The sequence below is a fragment of the Oryctolagus cuniculus genome, chromosome 1, assembly GCF_051225735.1.
Source record: "Oryctolagus cuniculus isolate XC-2025 breed Fujian yellow rabbit chromosome 1, ASM5122573v1, whole genome shotgun sequence".
NCBI lineage: Eukaryota > Metazoa > Chordata > Mammalia > Lagomorpha > Leporidae > Oryctolagus > Oryctolagus cuniculus.
This window is the reverse complement of record NC_142867.1, coordinates 86,654,567-86,674,632: the sequence shown is the minus strand read 5'-3', so window position 1 is coordinate 86,674,632 and position 20,066 is coordinate 86,654,567. Positions and strand designations below refer to the sequence as shown.

At 41.2% G+C, this 20,066-nt stretch overlaps 1 protein-coding gene across 1 annotated transcript in view; it reads right to left on the bottom strand.

Moving 5' to 3' along the window:
- Nucleotides 1-10,079: 10,079 nt before the first annotated feature.
- The window catches only part of ENDOD1 (endonuclease domain containing 1), a 33,523-nt gene continuing 23,536 nt past the window's right edge, over nucleotides 10,080-20,066 (bottom strand). Inside the window, exon 2 of the mRNA XM_002708622.6 lies at nucleotides 10,080-14,270. Coding sequence (XP_002708668.1) covers nucleotides 13,068-14,270 — 1,203 coding nt within the window. The 3' untranslated portion in view covers nucleotides 10,080-13,067. The remainder of the gene's footprint in view (nucleotides 14,271-20,066) is intronic.

Sequence of the window (20,066 nt, the reverse complement as noted above, 5' to 3'; positions counted from 1 at the left end):
TCTTGGACAGACACTTAGGACTGGAATGCCTGAATCATACAGAGGACATGTGTTTTAACACTTTCACAAACTGCCAGTTTTCCAAAGAACATATGCCATTTAAAATTTGCCACAACAGTAAATGAGAGACCCCATTGCTCCACATCCTCATGATTCTTGTGTATGGGGCAATATACCATAACTCAGTGATTTTTTAACCAACAATGATCAAATGAAAAGATGCTTATTTCACATATATACAGTAAATTTTAAAATAGTCACAGATCATTAAAACTGTATTCGTAGCATTTCCCTAAAGACTACTGATTGGGCATTTTCTTGTGTGCTGTTTTTGCTGTGTATATATCTTCTTTGGTGAAGTTTCTGCTCAACACATGAGAGATGAGACCTAAATATCAGCTAAAAAATAATTAAAAACTACCTGGTGAATCTAATATGCAATGAAGATTAAATAACATTTGTCTTATCAGAAAATTCAGCATAAACCTCTCATTGTAATCATATGACAACTGAGAGGTTGGAGTTACTTGTAGATCAAGAAATTTAAACACAATGAAATCACACCTAAGAGAACTGTGGCTGTTAGGGAGTGAGTTCTTCATTGTAGACCTAAAAACATCTTTTCCCTTTCCATAAGTCAGACACTGTATCTAGCTCTGAAGTACAACTTTCTGATATAACTAACTCAGGCATTTGTTCCAATCTGATCTTTCATCACGTATACTTAGTGACAATTATTTTTTCTACAATAAAATTTATGGAACTCTGCTATTTCCACCAAATTTGTGACACTATTGTGACTCTGGTGAAATTGAAGGGCAAATAGCCTCGGGACTCCCACATACAGTGTTGAGGACACAACTCTGTCATGTATACAGAAGATGGCATGAATCTGTGCACAGCTGTCACGGCTTTGTGCAGTGGAACTGACCAACTACAGTTTCCAAGATCTGGATTCTGGGTCTCACCTTTGAACTGTCTTCTGGAATGGGTGTTGGGAGCAGTGGTTAAGATGCCACTTGGGATGCCCACATTCCATACTGGAGTGCCCGAGTGTGAGTCCCAACTCTGCCTCTGATTCAAGCTTCCTGCTAATCTGCTGATTCAAGCATCCTGGGATGCAGCAAGTGATGGCTCAAATAGCTGGATTCCTCTCATCCTGGCTATTGTGAGCTTTAGGGAATGAACTAGTAGATGGGAGATCTCTGTCTGTCTGTCCTTCTATTGAAAACAAAACAAAATTTTAACTGTTAGTCCCAGGAATCCAGTTGAATCTCTGAATCTTAGTTTACAATATAAAATAGGGATAATTAGTGTTTACTGGATAGATGTGAAAGAAATGAGGTCCTGTCGGGGATGAAGAAGTTCAAATAGCTACAGGAGAGGAAACAGAGAAATGTAGAGAGTTCACCCTGTCTACTAAACTCCAGCTGATTATGGCTTGGTAGAGATGCTGGTTCAGATGTGCCAGAGCTTTTTTTTTTTTTAAGAGAAGCCAGAAAGTAGACATATCTGTGGTTCAGATGTTGTCCACTGATAAATATGAAAAGGCTTTGTAAATCCTAAGGTTTCTTGTGTATTCACAGGGCATCACTACATTTCTTAAATAAGGCTGTGAGTCGGGTCTACAAGAGACGGTGTGGATGTCATTGAGCACCTCCTCTTCTGTCCTTCTTACAACAACTTCCACCACCACCTCATGGGTTCATAACCCAGTCTGGCCAATTGTCTTACAGCCCCTTCTTAGCCACAATGTTGAATCAAAGATTGCATATACTCAACTAGAAAAACAAACATACCAACACTTTCTGAAGATTTTCCTAGCCAGAACTAACAAAGAAGCTTCCCTCCCTCTGAATACGAAGCCAGAGCTGTGTATGACATGCTCCTGATGCATGAAGAAAGACTGTCTACACACACACACACACACACACACACACACAGAGAGAGATAGAGAGAGAGAGAGAATGTTCTGGCATCGTTAGAATCCCTGATATCCACAGATCCTTTCAAGTTTTTATTACAGGATCCAGTAAATTTTGGACTAGGCTAGCTTGAGTGGGGTTTCTGTTGTTGCATCTAAAGGAATCCTGACTAACACATGTTGTCATCCTGAAGCGCATCAGCAGCAGGGTTTTCAGCAATTTTCAACGTATCCTCATGGTATTTGACAGGGGTTGCAGATCTAGGAAGAGAATCCCAACACAGGGATGGAAACGTGTGGTATTTCAGGGAAAGCCAGCAGTGTGAAGAACTCTGCTGCTTTGGACACCATGCCCCCAGATGCAGGTTCTAATAAGCTTCTAGAAGTGATGAGACTTCTCTAGGAAAAGGATTCACACTAGGACACATGAGAGATGGAGGACAGCACGACAATGACCTTTTATTAATATCCATTGACAAATAGAGCTGATGTATGGATGAGAACACTTCCATTAGCATCTTAAGTACGTTATGTGTTTAAGCTTCATGGGAAGCCAAAACATAATCAAAATACAGTTGGTTCAAATTTACTGTGAAAAAGCATCGTCAGGGTTTTGAAATCTGCATGTTCAGAGTACTCACTCAACAGCGGCAAAACAACGAAGTAAGCCAAGTCATGTTCAGAACTTGTGTGGTTGGAATGGACTGAAAAAGAGGTATTAAATTAATTGAGGTTTAAAGGCTTTGTGCTAAAATACCCTGATGCATGCATTTTACAGAACCAGTTATGTAACCTTTGGATTTGGAAATATTCAAATTGCCAGTCCTCCCAACTCCTAAATAATATTCTTATGGGCAAGGGCAATGTGGGTTTCAGTGACTTTCCTTTCTCTGCCATACCATGGCTTATCAATTTCTTTACTGTTGGAACTATTGTATATCGTATATAATATACAAAACATGTGTATATTATATCTATCTTAATGCTCTCAATTGGATTTGTAAGTAATGGTGCTGGGGATCTGCCTTGCAATGACTCACAGCTCAGGAGTACAGATTATAGGCTTCTCTTCCCAACTCTGCCTTCTGTCAGGTCACATTTGTAACTTTAACACATCGATGGTGAAAGTATTTACACCACAGAAATTGGCAAAAATTACAAATCAGTATGCATACAACACCCCATCCTCTGCCATGAAACCTGGTTGTTCAGTGTTTACCAGCACATCACTGGTTATAGGTGCAGTAGGTCTGACAGCGGATTATTTCTTTTAGGACTGTATGCTATGGGTTGATCTTATACTAGACATTTAGGAAGCAATTTGCCAAATTTCTTATAGTGCCTTAGATGGTCAGATGATAGATGATAAATAGATAGATTGATCTCTTAGAGGGCCTTTCACATTGTGTGGGTTCTAAAAATACAGGGCTCCCCTTGGGACCCACAGAATGGTGGTCTAAAACAAGTACTTCCCAACTGTGCCAGGAATGTGTTTCCTCAAGATATTCACTAATTAGACATGTCCAGTGTCTCTTGTTCGTTGTGAGTAGTGTTCTTACCACATCTCTTACCTACCTAAACAATTGTGTGTAGGAGTTGTTCCTGGCTGGGGGGAGTTGCTAATATAGACATAATGTGTTTGTTTACTGTCCTTGCACTGTATGTATTTTCATAGCTTACAGAAAGAGTGCCAAGTGATGAGATTTCTGGCAATACTAAAGGCTGCTGGGGGAGTTATTTGAGAGCAAGAAGCCTAACCAACATGTCTTAAATTCTTTCAGGCTAGCCACCACCTCAGGGTAAGTCCACTAATTAATTCTGCAAGTCTGGGAAGGAGAAGTACTGATGATGATGATGATGATGACGACGACGACGATGACACTGTCCTTTTCAATAATATCTCAGGAGATTTCTCCAGTTTTTGGTAACCCTTAGATTGGAGCTAGGTTAAGAAAACTCATTTACAGAGTCTGTGGCCCAATAATATCAAAGCACCTGCTGAAAAGCAATTTCTTACTTGCAAGTTGCTCAAACCCTAATCATCTTGCTCATCTCTCTCTTCGTATTTTGCAAATGTAACAATGAGGACATCTAGGAAAGAGGCAGGAACTCAGGTCGTCTCCCAAGTCCCTGAAGTCCTCCTCCCCCTTCCACAAGCCTGCTGATTCCTCACTTCTGGAATGTCCATTTCCCACACACAATAAACAAGAGACACTGGACACGTCTCATCAGCAAGTTCCTTGGGGAAACACATACTTGGCACAACCGCCAGAAACAGAATTCTGGGAGCTGCTGCAGGTGTTGTCAGGATGGATGGGTAAGGGTCTTGCCTGGGCTGGCCTTCAGTTTGCAGACTGCCAGGGAAGTCTGGGTAGGGACTCACCTGTGACTTTTCACTTTCTGGTTCTTGCTTCTTGTCCAGTTCTTTCTGTTATACGACTCACATGGTGTCTTTCATTTCAATGTCTATGATCCCAGGGACCCAGAGTAAGAAAGCAAATGGGCCTGAGGTGTGTGGAGGGGCCCACCAAATAGAGGCTTTATGGGGTTTTAAGAAGGGAAGACAGATAAGCATCAGAATTCTCAAGACCTTAAGTTCAGAGCCTTCCCAAGGCATCATGTTCAACATTTACAATCAGATCCAATTATTAGCTAAGACCCTTAATGACTTCTGAATAACTACTTTTTCAGTTGTATTTGGTTACTGTTTGAAAAAACAAATGTGCACCAATTTTGAAAGAAATAGGACTAATTCTGGAGCCTCCTAGAAAAATACATCTTTATATTTTCATGGCACTTTACAGATTACAAAGCAGAGTATCTCATTTTAAAAACTCAATGAGTCAGTATTTTTATTACCTACATTCTGTAGATAAGGAAAGAGCTCACACAGGTTTGGCAGCTTTCCCAAAGGTGTCAAAAGAATGTTAAAACCAGAGCCCAAGCCTACAGAGTCCAAAGTGAAGGCTTACAACAAAACTGATGGGCAAAACACTCAAACCCTATACCATAGCTCTTACATATATGCATTTATTCTGTATTTTTGTGCAAAATTTTATCTTAAACTCCTTTTTCCTACCAAAGCTATCACAAATTGTGGAAGTTCTTGCTGAGACATAGCATCTCCTGTAACACTGACTCTTCAAGAAGATTCTAGAGAATGATGTTCCAAATTAGGAAAGTATTGCTCAATAAAGTACTAAGTGAAACTTCTCTTTGCACCCACAAACTGAAAAAAAAATTTGTTACTGAATATTGGTCCATCTAAGGAAGTGTACACTTTTCTTATGCAAAAGAAATCGAATGTTCCCTAAGGAAAGAGAAAAGCAGCCCTAAACTCCCACTGCCACAGTTTGGAGGACTATGGGTGTACCTGCCAATATTGTAATGAACAAAAGGTCTAGAAAGATCAGATGGATCCCTGGTGACAGTACCTCTTCAAATCCTATGGCTCTATATGCATGAGTTTGCCATCATCAGACAAAAAGGAACTCAATAAACTTTTCCAGATGGGCAAAGAGTGTCCAAAACATGTTTGCGTTTAGGAAGGATTTACAGAAAGTTATGAGAATCTTTAATGAGAGCTCAATCTTGACACTTTTAGACATTACCCATTGATCCAAATTATTATATTTATTCTCAAAGCCCTTCCCATTAAGCATGAGTTGCATTTTTCTATACTTTCAAAATCATGTAACTTTAACTTTGAGTGGTTGCATAGGCCAAAGCTCCCTTGGTATGCTCCAAAGCTTCTATCCCTTGGCCAGAAAATATTTAGTTGTGTTTAGGGTGCCTTTGAGGCACCCCTTGGTTGGGGTGGCCTGAGCATCTGTCCACAGAAGATAAAAAAGGCAAACCTGTCCTGGAGGAGTCAACCCTTAGACATTCAGAAGGCGCCTAGCACACTGGAATGAGAGGCAGAAAGATGAGAGGATGCTCAGTGAGGAGACCAGGAGGAGAGAACAAAACTTGCCAAGAGAGTGCTTCAGGTGCTAAGTCCATATGCGCTCTGAGCACTGGCCTGTGTGACCCTTTTTATTTAATGTTTGTCCTAGGGTGGTTCATTAAGTCAAGAAGTCTAGTTACACAGTGTTTATAATTTCTTAAATGTTAAAATTATATTTTGGTTAATCAGGTTATCATGGATTTTTTAAAAAAATCATCTCATTTTAAGTGGTATATTATTATGCAATCTGTGGAGATGCTATGCAGTTTTACATCATGTTCAAGCCTGCAAAGTCCACATTTATTGTCAGCATGTGCTTTGGAAGTAAGTGTTACAGGTGGTGTGAGACTACTTAAAAGTGGCACTGGGGAAAAGGCAGAGCTTCCTGAAGACTGTTCCTAGTAAGTGTGGGTTGGTGAGAGGGGAAGGTGGGGGATGATCATTGCAGCATAGGACCCAGGGGTCACCTGTGGGAGCACCCAGTTCTACCTTATCAGTACTCCAGGATCAATTTGTCTCTTGGGATCTAATTCACAATTCCTTAACTCCTAAGAGGTTGAAGATTAAAGGAGAATGACTATTTAGAGTGAGGGCTCTCATCTGTTTCAGCAGCTGAAATGTGCATATTCTCTTCTAGTTCATTCACTCCTAAGTAATAGTGTCCTTGGGATGCTGCATTTGTTGTAGGATCATGGGCCCAGTGAGATGGGGACATGGAGGGCAATGCTTCTCCACTCCAGAGACCAGGAATGGTCACATCTCCCTCCTTCCCTGGAGAGCGCTGGATATATGTGAAGTTTCTCGTTTCTGACCCTCCTTCAAGGCTCTAATTCCAAATCTCACCTGTTTTTTCAGATTTGCTGACACCACTGATGAGGCCCTGGCTTTCTTCATTTTCAGCCAAGACTTCGGCTCCTCTACTGTACTTTGATCCTAGTCTTTCCAGCTTTGATCTATAAACATCCTGACTTACAAGGCAACTTCCAGTCAATATCACCCAATATGAATGGACAGTATTATCAATAATAGCCACAGTGACATCAATCAGCATTTGCTGAGCATTTACCATGAGTGAGGTGTAGTTAACTCAGTGAATGTTCACAGCAACCCTCTGAAGTAGGTACTAATAATTAGCACGTTTCAGATGAGGGAAGCTGAGACAAGTCACTTGTCCATAACCGTGTAGTAAACGGGGAAGCTAGGATTTGAGCCCGCGTCATTTATACCCTAAAGCCTGGGCTCTTAGTCATTGGGTGGGTGCTGGGTAAGTATCTTTCCACAAGCAACATCACACGTGCCTCCTCTAAGCATCTCATTGTGGAACCCCTACACAGAACCCAGCAAATGATGATGAGTGACCGTGAGCACTTTCTTTGTTGAAATTTACACTCAAAAATTAGTTTGGATTGTGGTTGTTAGGAATCAATCCATGACCTGGGGGAAAATATCTACAGGAAGAGACAGTGAGAAGTCTGAGAACCCATCTATGAAAGTCAAACAGGCCACATTACATTGCTTAAAGTGTAACATATAAAACTCCACATTGTGTGTTGAGCTTAGACAAAATGCTGAAAATCACAGACTCACACATAAGATCCCTCCCACACTGCCACCACCACTCCCGGGTGCCCTCCTACAAGCCACAGAGAGGTCAGCTCCCTTCAGAGAATGCTTGTTACTTCTCATACTGTGGGTTTACCAATGAAAACACACATGAGAATGTTTCTATAATGTTCTATGTAATTAGAATTCAGTGAAGCGGGCCAGCACGGCGGCTCAATAGGCTAATCCTCTGCCTGCGACGCTGGCACACCAGGTTCTAGTCCCAGTCGGGGCGCCGGATTCTGTCCCAGTTGCTCCTCTTCCAGTCCAGCTCTCTGCTGTGGTCCGGTAGTGTAGTGGAGGATGGCCCAAGTCCTGGGGCCCTGCACCCGCATGGGAGACCAGGAGAAGCACCTGGCTCCTAGCTTCGGATCAGCATGCTGGCTGCAGCGGCCACTATTGGGGTGAACCAACGGAAGAAAGACCGTTCTCTCTGTCTCTCTCTCACTGTCTAACTCTGCCTGTCAAAAAAACAAAACATCTCCACGAGTGAGATCCCAGTGGAAAGAACGGGTCATCAAAGAAGGAGGTACCTTTCTCTGAAGGGAGGAAAGAACTTCCACTTTGACCATGGCCTTGTCTAAAACTTATCAGAGTCAGTGAACTCAGGGGGCTTCCATAGCCTTGGCAGCTCATGACAAGAGCCTAGGGTGATTACTGATGCCATAAACAAGAGTGTCAATTTGTTAAGTCAACAACAGGCGTCACTGTGCACTTATTCCTCATGTAGGATCTTTGTCCTTAGTGTGCTGTACATTGAGATTTAATGCTATAACTAGTACTCAAACAGTATATTTCACTTTGTGTTTCTGTGTGGGAGCAAACTGTTGAAATCTTTACTTAATGTATGCTAAACTGATCTTCTGTATATAAAGAGAAACGAAAATGAATCTTGATGTGAATGGAAGGGGAGAGGGAGTGGGAAAGGGGAGGGTTGTGGGTGGGAGGGAAATTATGGGGGGGGGGAAGCCATTGTAATCCATAAGCTGTACTTTGGAAATTTATATTCATTAAATAAAAGTTTAAACAACAACAACAACAACAAAAAAAGCAAAACAAAACAAAACAAAAAAACAAAAAAGAGAATTCAGTGAAGCAATAAGCCTGTGGTTGTTGTGTGTGAAGGACATATCAAAAATATTTGATGTCCCAAATACCTTTTTTTTTTCTTTTTTTAAACTTTTATTTAATGCATATAAATTTCCAAAGTACGACTTATGGATTACAATGGCTTCCCCCCCATACCGTTCCTCCCACCCACAACCCTCCCCTTTCCCACTCCCTCTCCCCTTCCATTCACATCGATTCATTTTTGATTATCTTAATATACAGAAGATCAGCTTAGTATACATCAAGTATGGATTTCAACAGTTTGCTCCCACACAGAAACATAAAGTGAAAAATAATAGATGATTTTTTTAAATGATGATGAAATCAGAGCAGACCTATTGTCATGTTTAATCCCAGTGAGAGTCAAGTTGGGAATTGATAATTTCTTTTCTTTTTTTTTTTTTTTTTTTTTTTTTTTTTTACAGAGGATCAGTTTAGTATGCATTAAGTAAGGATTTCAACAGTTTGCACCCCCATAGAAACACAAAGTGAAATATATTGTTTGAGTACTCGTTATAGCATTAAATCTCAATGTACAGCACATTAAGGATAGAGATCCTACATGAGGAGTAAGTGCACAGTGACTCCTGTTGTTGACTTTACCAATTGACACTCCTGTCTATGGCATCAGTAATCTCCCTATGCTCCAGTCATGAGTTTCCAAGGCTATGGAAGCCCTCTGAGTTCTCCGACTCTTATCTTGTTTAGACAAGGTCATAGTCAAAGTGGAGGTTCTCTCCTCCCTTCAGAGAAAGGTACCTCCTTCTTTGATGACCTGTTCTTTCCACCGGGATCTCACTCGCAGAGATCTTTTGCCAGAGTGTCTTGGCTTTCCATGCCTGAAATACTCTCATGAGCTTTTCAGCCAGCTCCGAATGCCTTTAGGGCTGATTCTGAGGCCAGAGTGCTATTTAGAACATCTGCCATTCTATGAGTCTGCTGAGTATCTCACTTCCCTTGTTGGATCACTCTCCCCTTTATTTACTCCATCAGTTAGCGTTAGCAGGTACTAGACTTGTCTATGTGCTCCCTTTGACTCCCAGTCCCTCCACCATGACGAACTGTGAACTGAAACTGATCACCTGGAACAGTGAGATGGCATTGGTACATGCCACCTCGATGGGATTGAATTGGAATCCCCTGGTATGCTTCCAACTCCACCACTTGGGGCAAGTCAGCCTGAACATGTCCCAAATTATACATCTCTTCCCTCTCCCATTCCCACCACCATGTTCAACAGGGATCACATTTCAGTTAATTTTCAACACTTAAGAATAACTGTGCATCAATTACAGATCTAAGTAGTTCTAAGGTCTGTTTCACTAATCCAAATTTCTCCCTTCTCAGGCATAACTCATTTCTGTTTTAAAAAAAAGGCAGATGTGACTAGAAATTGTGTGAGTTACTGTGCATCAAGAAAATGGGAAAAAAATCATTATCCCCAAACTTCAAGTACTAGGATTCTCCCCTTTTAGGTACTGCATGAAATGGCTAATAAATGGTCAAGAATTACTTTATTGAGTATCAACAAGGTGCATAGCATTGTACATGGTTCAAAACATCAAAAGCATGTTAGTCACACCTTTTGTAAAGGCTTCCCTCACTTCCACAGGGTTGTGGTTCTTCCTCCTGTGCTCCAGGGTGCATGCTGCTACTATCTTTATCATAGCACTTACCATGAAAGATTACAAGTATCAGTTACACCACCTGATCTCTCCACCAGATTTTGAGCTCTTCAAAGATGGAATCTATGCAATTGTACATCTCTGTAACCCTGATGAATACATGTTTGCTAGCTGAATGAATAATTGGATGAAGAGTGCTTCACTTTGATTATTCTCCCAACTCCCTAATCTGCATTTAGGTAGAAGTGCTGATGTTGACCAGGAAGTCAACATTCAAAAGGCACAACGGAAAGGAGGAGTGTCTAGATGCATGGCTGATTCACAGACTACAAAATTAGCTCCATAACAAGAAAGAGTTGGCTGGCTGCCCCAAGGGTCTGAGAACATAACAGAGACACATAATATCTTCAAGCCAGAATGGTTGTTCATTAACCCAGACTCCCACCATTAAAGCCCAAAGTAACTCCTTGGGAAGAGGCCAGGAGTTCAGCCACTTGCTAAGCCTTCAGGCCCAATATAGCCAACATTATTGGCCCAGAGTAGACAATCTCAAGCACCTTACATTAAGGTTATTTTATTGTTGCTGTTTTATCGTCACTTTCCACATTTAAATACAGGCAAGAATAAATAAATAGACACTAAATAACTTGACATGAAAAAGAAGACATTTCCAAATAGTTCTCAAGAAGCAGTTTGGATGTCCTGTTCCTTGCACGGTGCTGAGACTCAAGCTGCCATGGGTGCCCTCTTGGGGCCTTTTAGTGTGAAGCTGCCTACTAGAGAGGAGATAATTTCGATGGGATGCAGTGAGCATGATGTTGTACATGGATGGGATAATCATTTTCAGCACACAAGCCAAATGATTAGTCAGGGCCTGGACGGATATGAAAACCGCGCCATGTCCCAAGGAGGAGGCTGAATACCACACACTCCATGGACCTGACATTCCATATGTGATAGAACATATTCAAACAACCTTGGCCCCTGATCTGCTCATTGCTGGTCATGAAACCAAGGGCAAGCCAATTGCCTCCCTGTGTCTTAGTTTTCTTATCAAATAAAAATTTGGCCAGATGATCTCTCTGGTTACTTCCAAGATTCCGTTTCTTTCAGCAGGATTATTGACCCAACAGTTCCAAAGCCGTCTCTCACCCTTCCATCTACCTTCACACTGCTGAAGTGAAAGGAAATCTCACTACAAATTTTTATGCTCAGAAATAGAAGTATTGTTAAATACTCCTCTAAGGTTCTTAGGAAAATCTAGTGCATCTCTCTGTGTCCTGGACTGGTCTGGTGTTCACACTTATAAACTTGAATCATAAATTGATCAGGACAGCAACTTGGTGGCTGCTGTTTTATTCTTGGTGCAATTCAACCATTTTCTGGGAAAAAATGCTACCCTTGATACAATCACATTTCTCATCCACAAATCCCATACAGATGGTTGTCTTGCTGTTCCCTGATTTCTCTTTCTGCACCACGGATTTTTGTATCAGACTTTCTGATGAATCATAGGCTGTGCCCTCAAGATCAGGATTTCACACTTGGTCATTTCTACTCTCACAAGACACTCAGATAAATCCAGATGATTCCATCTTAGCTGTGGAAGACACAGCAAAGCTTGGTTCCTCTTGTTACAATTTTAATCCATGATTTAAAATTACAAGTGCTTGACAAAAACTGAGAATGAGCTCTCGGTTTTGACTTGCATTCCAGCCTCAAACATACTGTAAAAAATTTCCTAAGCAATAATTACTCTTTATATATATATATACATATGCATATATATATATACACATATATATATATATCCCAAGATGACCAAAATGATTTTTTATTTTGTGGCTTTTTCCTATAGAGCTATAGCAAAGCAATCATTTATGGACAGAAGTCAGTGTTTTACTGTATTGAGTACTTACTTGATACATTAGAAAGATCTAGTATGTTGTAGAATATGAATTTTCCTAATAGCTTACTTAACATGTAGATCTTTGAGTTCATTCTTATCAGCCAGAGATTTAATATATGTTAAGTTAATCCAAGCTTGGCTAAGGAAACCCTTGAATCTACTAAGAGCAGGGTTCTCACCTTGCGTCCTCTTTACACCTGAGGAGACCATATGACACAATTCAAGGGGCAACAATTTTTGCCCTTACATTCAAACTTTGTTATGCCAATTTTGCGAAAAAATGGTTATCATTACTCAAAAGAAAATGTGGTAGAATTCAACTCTTGAGAAAAACAAAACCTTACAGTTCCTTTGGAACCATGGAAAACTAAGAGGTATACAAGACTACACTGTTCTGTCCACAGAGAAGCATCGTCTGCACTTCCCCAAGGTCAGATGAATTGGGAAGAAAAAAAATGCAATTGCTAAGAAGTTGGCCAAGGATATTTATATCTGTTCGCTTGAAGTCTCAAAGAGTAATGGGGGCCACAAGATTCTCTTTTTCTCAGATACCCTCTGGTTTAAAATTGTCCTTTTTCTAATTCTTCTCTTCTCTGAAATTTTTAATATTTTAAAATAATCAAATTAAAATTAAATTTTAATTTAATTTATGAAAAATGAACACCAGATCATTTAAGCTTATCATCTGTATAAGTGCATAAATGAAGTTATTAGTGGCTTGGAAACTTGCACATGTAACTGGAGGTCCGCAGCAGGTTTCTATGCCTAATCCCACCCCAAGCATTTCTCTGAGGTCTTCTTCCTTTGCAAACCAAGCAGACATCCCCACCAAAAGCTAACACATAATGATTACTGACAGTAAGAGAAACCCATCAAAGAAAAAATATTCCAGCTTTCACTATTTAAAAAAATCAAATTCACTGTGACTGGACACTATGAGTTTTTTGAGTTCTATAACTCTCCAGAATTGTCAAAAGTAACCTTGTAGCCAATTCTCTTGAAGACACTAAAAATGGCCTGGAAAAGGCCACCCATGGTGCCAAAAGCAGTATCAAACAGCAGGGAGACAGTGCCACCAAGGCCCATGGCGATGTCCTTGCACACAACTGGAATTGCACCCATTGTGTACACAGGGAAACTGGCCACATCCACAAGGACCCGGACAGGGATGCCCAGAACACGGCAAACAGCCTTCAGCAGACAACAAAGGATCCGGAGAACAGCCCTGATGATTTTGGCCATGACCTTGAGCACCTTCCAGGGTATGCTTACCAACTCTTCTCCAATGGCCACAAAGTATGAGACGGTGGCTGAGCCCAGGCGGTACAGGCAACTTTCTATGCCATTCATCACCTGCTTGGTAACATACCACAGGAAATAGAAAATGTTCTTCAGGATTGCTACCACCAGGTAATAAATTAACTGGAAAAGCTTGATGAATGGGGTAGCAATGAAGCCCATGAGCTTTCCTAAAAAGCTACTCCTTCCTTCAGATGCCTCTGGAGGCAACAGAGCAGACCTCTTGCTCCTCGTGCTGGAGAGAGGAACAGAGTTCCCTTGAGACTGCACCATTCGCTCTTCATCCTGCACTTGATTTACCATTTCCAGGATTTTCTTCATTTTCTCTGTGTCTTGCTCACTTTCACCACAGTTGTTCTGGAAAAGCTGAGGGTTAAATGGAAGAAGTTTCTCAAGATCTTTCACCATCACGTCTTCTATGATGCCACCATCCTGGGTGTGCTTGACAAAACCCATGGCCCAGCCTCCTCCAGGGACAGCACAACAGGCTGCCAGCCAAACAAACTCAGGGACTGTCACTCTGTCTTTAACTTTGTGGTTGGAGGGCACCGCGCCCGTGATGATAAATAAGTCTTCCCCATTGCCACACTGCGGGGCCAATGCCTGGTCCATCAGGCTGTTGAGATTCATGTACCACCGTTCCTGGAAGGACTGGGTCATGGGAACTGAATTTGTGAGAGTGAATGTGGCCATCTGTCCATCACTGCTCAGGGAGAATGGATAGAGCTGTCCTCTTTGGTAATCAGAGTCAAGGTAATCCGTATTCAAGGCTTGCTTGCCTCCCAGATTTTTCAAAGAGGTGATGGCCTCAGCCTCATTAATCACCTCTTCAAGGTTGCTGTTGGGGTCATCAATCTGAAAGAAACGAACAAGTGTTGAGATGTATCCTTGTTCACAGAAGGGAGGGTGCTAAGACTCATTCTGAGTCGGAATCATTCTGCCAACACTCTTGAGGAATCCCTGTTACTCTAACATTTATAATGCTTGAGTTTAGAGGGACTTGGCTCTCTGGTGCACACATACTTATTTATCCCACAATCCTGAGTTTGAAAGTATCTCCAAATAGACTGTTTCTTATTATGCTCCCTCTGTTTATCCCACCTCTACTCTTCGGTAACACCCTGTCACTCACATACATACCATAAAGTCATTTAAAAAAAAAATCTTGTAGCTTTATCAAATTCCTAGCTCCTTTTTATAATTCCTAGCTCCTTTTCAAATGAAATTCAAAGTACAGATTGAACATCCCCATTAAGAAAGTCTAAGTGCTCAAAAAGTTTTGGACTTTGGAACATTATGGATTTGGGATTTTCAGATTAGAGATGTTCAATCAGGAAAATCTACCCAATTATTCTTGAACCTGAAAAGTTCTGAAATCTCAAGCATTTTCTATAAGGGCTACTGTTCCTGTAACAGTAAAAATGGAAACAAAATAGGAACTGCAATTCAGATTATCAGCCAACAATACTAGCTGAAATTAGATGTATATATTTTTAATGAATGCTTATACATTTGGGGAATATATGAAAAACAACTATCATCATAGTAATTAAATCATGTGTATTTTGGTGTCAGTTATTAGATATCAGGCAACAAAGTTAAAATAGCAACCTGTGTTCGGATTTAAATTACCTCATGGCATTTGTTGTTATTAACAATTTATTTTCTGTCTTTATTAATCTAAATATGAGCTGTATGCCACTTTACACACACACACACACACACACACACACACACACACACATATCTGGATCTGTTTCCTTTTCTTTTTCTTTAAAAGTTCAATAGTATAACACATATTTTCACTTTACAAATCTGAAAAGACAAAAGGAAAGAGCCCAGAATAAACCAAAGACTGTGTGTCTATTTCCCAAACTAGATTGTAAATTCCTTGACACCAGGAACCATGTACATTCCCCATGGGCCCAAAGAGCTGACAGATTAGAATCTGAAGGCCTCTTGTTAATGGTTATGCCCTGAGAGGGTCATCATGGCCACATTTACAACAACAGGCAGCTGAACAAATCCATATTAAACAGCAACAACAATGACAATGACAAAACGATGTGGGAGTAGACTATGTAACTTAGTATTATATCCATTAAAATGCTTAGAATTACAAAGGGCTTGTGATAATGAGGAAATATAGGCCATTATGTTGGAAGTAAAAGGTGGGACATAAAATTAAATGATCACATTTAAAATAAAAAGCCTAAAAACATGCAAGAAAAACTTTGGAGGGAAACACATGAAATGTCAACAGTGGTTGATTTCCTGGCAATGCAAGTGACATGTTCCTCTACTTTCTTGTTTCTTTTATTGTATCGTCCCTACTCATATTAACTGTAAAAATTATTTATAATATGTATTGCTTTCAAAAGTAAATAAAAACTATTTTAAATGAGTTAATTCTTCCTGAGTTCCTAGAATTAGTGCTATTCACTAATCTACTTAATAAATCCCCAGGGGAGTCAAGACCATGGGGATTGCTGTGTGTCTTGTCTAAGGGCAACCTGCCTGGGCATTTCTCCAGCTCTGCAATAGCAAATGCAGGCTCCCTCATGCATGTCCATGTAGCGGCAGTGAGGAAAATCAATGAGAATTTGGTATGAAGGCAGGAATATTTGCTGAAGCCTAATGGAGTATTCTATAGGCTGGCCCTACCTGTCATTCCACCCCTTCCCCCAGACTTAGGAACAATGATCCTAGATGTTCTCTACTCCCACTACATCTTCTTTAGGACAGAGATAAGATGCTCATTCATTTTGCAAAGCTTCTATCTCTGCTTTCTTATAACTGAAAGATATACCCCAAGGAAATATCAGCCTCATTCCTGAATCATGAGATCAAGATATGGCAGAGCCAAGATCCATGGAGTCTTGGGTGTAAGGTCAGGGATGCATGTTTGTCTAAGGCTACTCAGATAAATATGGAGGTATTTTTTAAATTAACAGCTCTGTGCCAGAGCATAGTTCAGCCAACAGGCCACACAGAGGTGAATCAGCGCCTGCAGAGCCAGATAGCAGGCCTGCAACCCAATCAGAGAAGAAGGAATCTTGGACAGGATGGGTAAAAGGGTAAAAGAGAGAGACACAAGAGGAGACAAGGTAAGGATAAAACAGGAAGAAAAGGAGAGAACTGAATGACAGAGTGTTTGTGTGGTATAAAGAAATAAACAGAAAAAATAAACAGAAACCAAATAGGCAGAAACCAAGACTGTGGGTTGTTTCACTCCCAAACTGCAGAGCATAGCCTCCCAGCTGCCACAGTCAGAGGAGGCTGAGCTGAGTGTTCCTGCATTCTCCTGGGCCAACTGGGTTCACAGGACTCCAGATTTTGCCCATGGTCATGCACTTGGAAACCAGGGTGAGCATTTCCTGCCCATACTTCACAAGAAAATGGGGCAGGATGGAACTGAGGAGGCTGGGGTCAGGGATGAATTCCACACTGGGTTCTGTGCCTCCCCTAGCCTAGACCTTCCTGGGCAAAGCAGTAACTAAACTATGTGCTCTGGGTATCATATCTTCCCTCCCCTGCCTCCTTCTTTCTTCTGAACCCCATACCTTGCATCACTTACTCTTAGGAACCCCAAATTAGACCCTATAGTCTGATGATGAGGTAGAAAACTGTATTTGAAATCAAGAGAGAATGCAAGGAAACTATAACTATATAGTGGCGGTGGAACAGAGACTAATATTTTATCTATATTTAAATGTTACAAATATTAATATTATTAAAGAATATATACATATTAAATATTTTCAATAGAGCATTACACAGAAGATATTTTTACCTTATCTTGCAGATGGGGAAACTAAGATTCAGAAAGACAAGGCAACTTTTCTAATCATCCAATAATTGGTAGCCGAACCAAGACTTGAACTCAGTCTTTTTCTCTCTAAAGCGTAGAATCTTTACTACTAATGGACACTGCTGTGACAGTTTTCTCTGAGTAGAAAAAAAGAAATGCGGCCTCATCTGTAGTTGCCTTTATTCTCTGTGCCATGGGGTAGGTGAAACTCCTTAAGGTCATAGGGAGTGAAGGTGACGCCTGAGCCCTTGTATTATTGTCCCCAGACCCGGGGGGGGGGGGGGGAGCGGGGGAGAAGAAAAGAAGGCTGAAGGGTGCATGTACCAGCTGACCCTCAAGACTCCTTTTTGCCTGAATGCTAAGCAGACAGCAGCTGAGCCCCAGCTTCACAGTCTGAAGAGGTGGCAGCAGAGGCAGCTTCCATGTGCAGTCACCCTTAGCAATGGTCAGTGGGCTGGTCCACCCAAGGCCCTGATCCCATCAGCGCCTCACTTGGCTACTCTGTTTTTCTCTACACCAGCAATGGTAGCAGAGAACAGGAGGCATCCAAACAAAAAGCCATGAAATCAGTCCTCTCACTACAACTTCCTTGGCTTCCACTCCATGGGTTGCAGTTAAACACTTAGGAAAGGGATGCTATATAGCCAAAGCGACCTGGATCATCTGTACAGCTTAAATGAATGTGGTCTGTGTTCCTAAGACTCATTCATTTGCTTCTTGTAATGACACACTCTTTTACAAAGATAAACGGTTTGGAAACCCAAGAAAAGTTGAACAAATAGACATAAAGACCCAGGATTTGTGGCATAGGTTGGCATTGCTGGAACTAGAAATGGATTCCAAGTCCTCAGGAGTTTTGGCAGGAAGAGTCTGTGGATGAGACTAAACAGTCAATCATGGTTACCATTAATGAGACACAAACACACTGACCTGTCAGATTTTTCTCCATTTCCCCCACTGGATTCTTCGCCATTTCTCTCTGCATAGCTTCTCTATACCTCTTGGCTTTCTGTAACTCATGATCTTTGTTCCATCATGATTTGGACTTGGACTTGGGCCATCATGGACTCTCTAGCCACCTGTCCTCATTAACCTTCAATTTTACCCTCTTTGTTACCTGATTTCCTACTTCCAGTGCTCATCTTTTCTAATCAGACCATGTCAAGTCAAGCCAAGCTGAAGCTAGGAACCAGAACCTCCATCCGTGCCTCCCAGGTAGGTGGCAGGGACTCAAGCACTTGAGACATCATCTGCTGTCTCTCAGGGTGTGTGTTAGCAGGAAGCTGAATTGGAAGCAACGGTGAGACTTGATCCTAAGTACTAGCAATATGGGATGTTAGAGTCTCAAGCAGTGACTTAATCTACTGTACTATACTATCTACCCTTGAATGATGTTTGTAAGAAGACATATTGAAATTTCACAAACCTTTTCTTCTCTTTGGAGATCCAAGTTAGACATATACCAAAGCTGCTTTCTCTATTCTTTCTGTGTCTTCTTTCTCATGTTTTATATCTCATTATCTCTCTAACAGCCTATTTTTAGATGAGTTCCTCAGATCTAACTTTCAATCTACTGAATATCTTTTTAGCTATGTCTAGTTGTCTAATCTGTTTGCTGATTTTTTATTTCAATGACTTTTTATCCCTTCCCAGAATTTCTATTTCAAATTCTCCTGTTTCTCTTGTAGAATTCACTTTTTTGTTTCAAAAACCTAGATACGCTTATCTTAAGTTTCCTTTAAAATATTTCCATTGTATTTTTGTAGTTTATTTTGAAGTTTATTTGATGTATTTAGTTTACTTTGAAGTCTATGGTTGACTTCAAAGTAGTGGGTATACTTAAATGTTTTGCAATGATTGTTGGTGAGCTCACTTTCCTAAGAGCCCATGGAGTTTTGTCAGGAAAAAACCAGAACAATGGGATTGTTTTTGTGGTTGCCTCTGCCAGAGCCCCACAGAGTTCAGTGCTTCTGGACCAGCTTCTGAGTTATTTCCTCAGTTTCAGGGTTTCCACATGGAGAAAGCAGTACAAATTAGGGCCACACAAAAAAGGTGCTGGCTTCGGGCTAACTTCTGGAGGGTGAGTATTCCTACTCACCATGTAGTATGGGCAGCTGCTTCCTCTAACAACTTGCAGGTCAAGTTTCCCTCACTGGCTCCCCAGGGCTGCAGCAGTGGCAGCTCCCAGCTCTGCTCAGTGAGTCTAGTCGTAGTTCCATGTCACAAGCAGGGTCCTACCCACAGCCTAAGTCCAGAAGGTTCTAGTGGCTTCCCACATATACTTTTGGATATTGATTGCTTATGTATTTCTGGCACCTGAAAATTTTACTTTCTTTTTTCTCAAATATTAATTTAATTTTTTAAAAATTATTTTTCCAATATTTCTATGTGTTTATAGTGCAAAGAGAGGAATTGCACACGCATGCAGGCACTTGATCAGATGTTTCTTCATTGTCTCAGGCTTAAAAAGCTGCTCTTGAGGTATGCCTTGTACCCTTTTCTTACTCAATATGGATTTATTATTTGTAGGCTAAAACGATTCCCCAAGAATAAGGCACTGGCTGGCGCCGTGGCTCACTAGGCTAATCCTCTGACTGTGGCGCCGGCACCCCAGGTTCTAGTCCCGGTCGGGGCACCGGATTCTGTCCCAGTTGCTCTTCTTCCAGTCCAGCTCTCTGCTGTGGCCCAGGAGTGCAGTGGAGGATGGACCAAGTCTTTGGGCCCTGCACCCGCATGGGAGACCAGGAGAAGCACCTGGCTCCTGGCTTCGGATTGGTGCAGCCCGCCGGCCGTAACACACCAGCCGTAGCAGCCACTTGTGGGGTGAACCAACGGAAAAA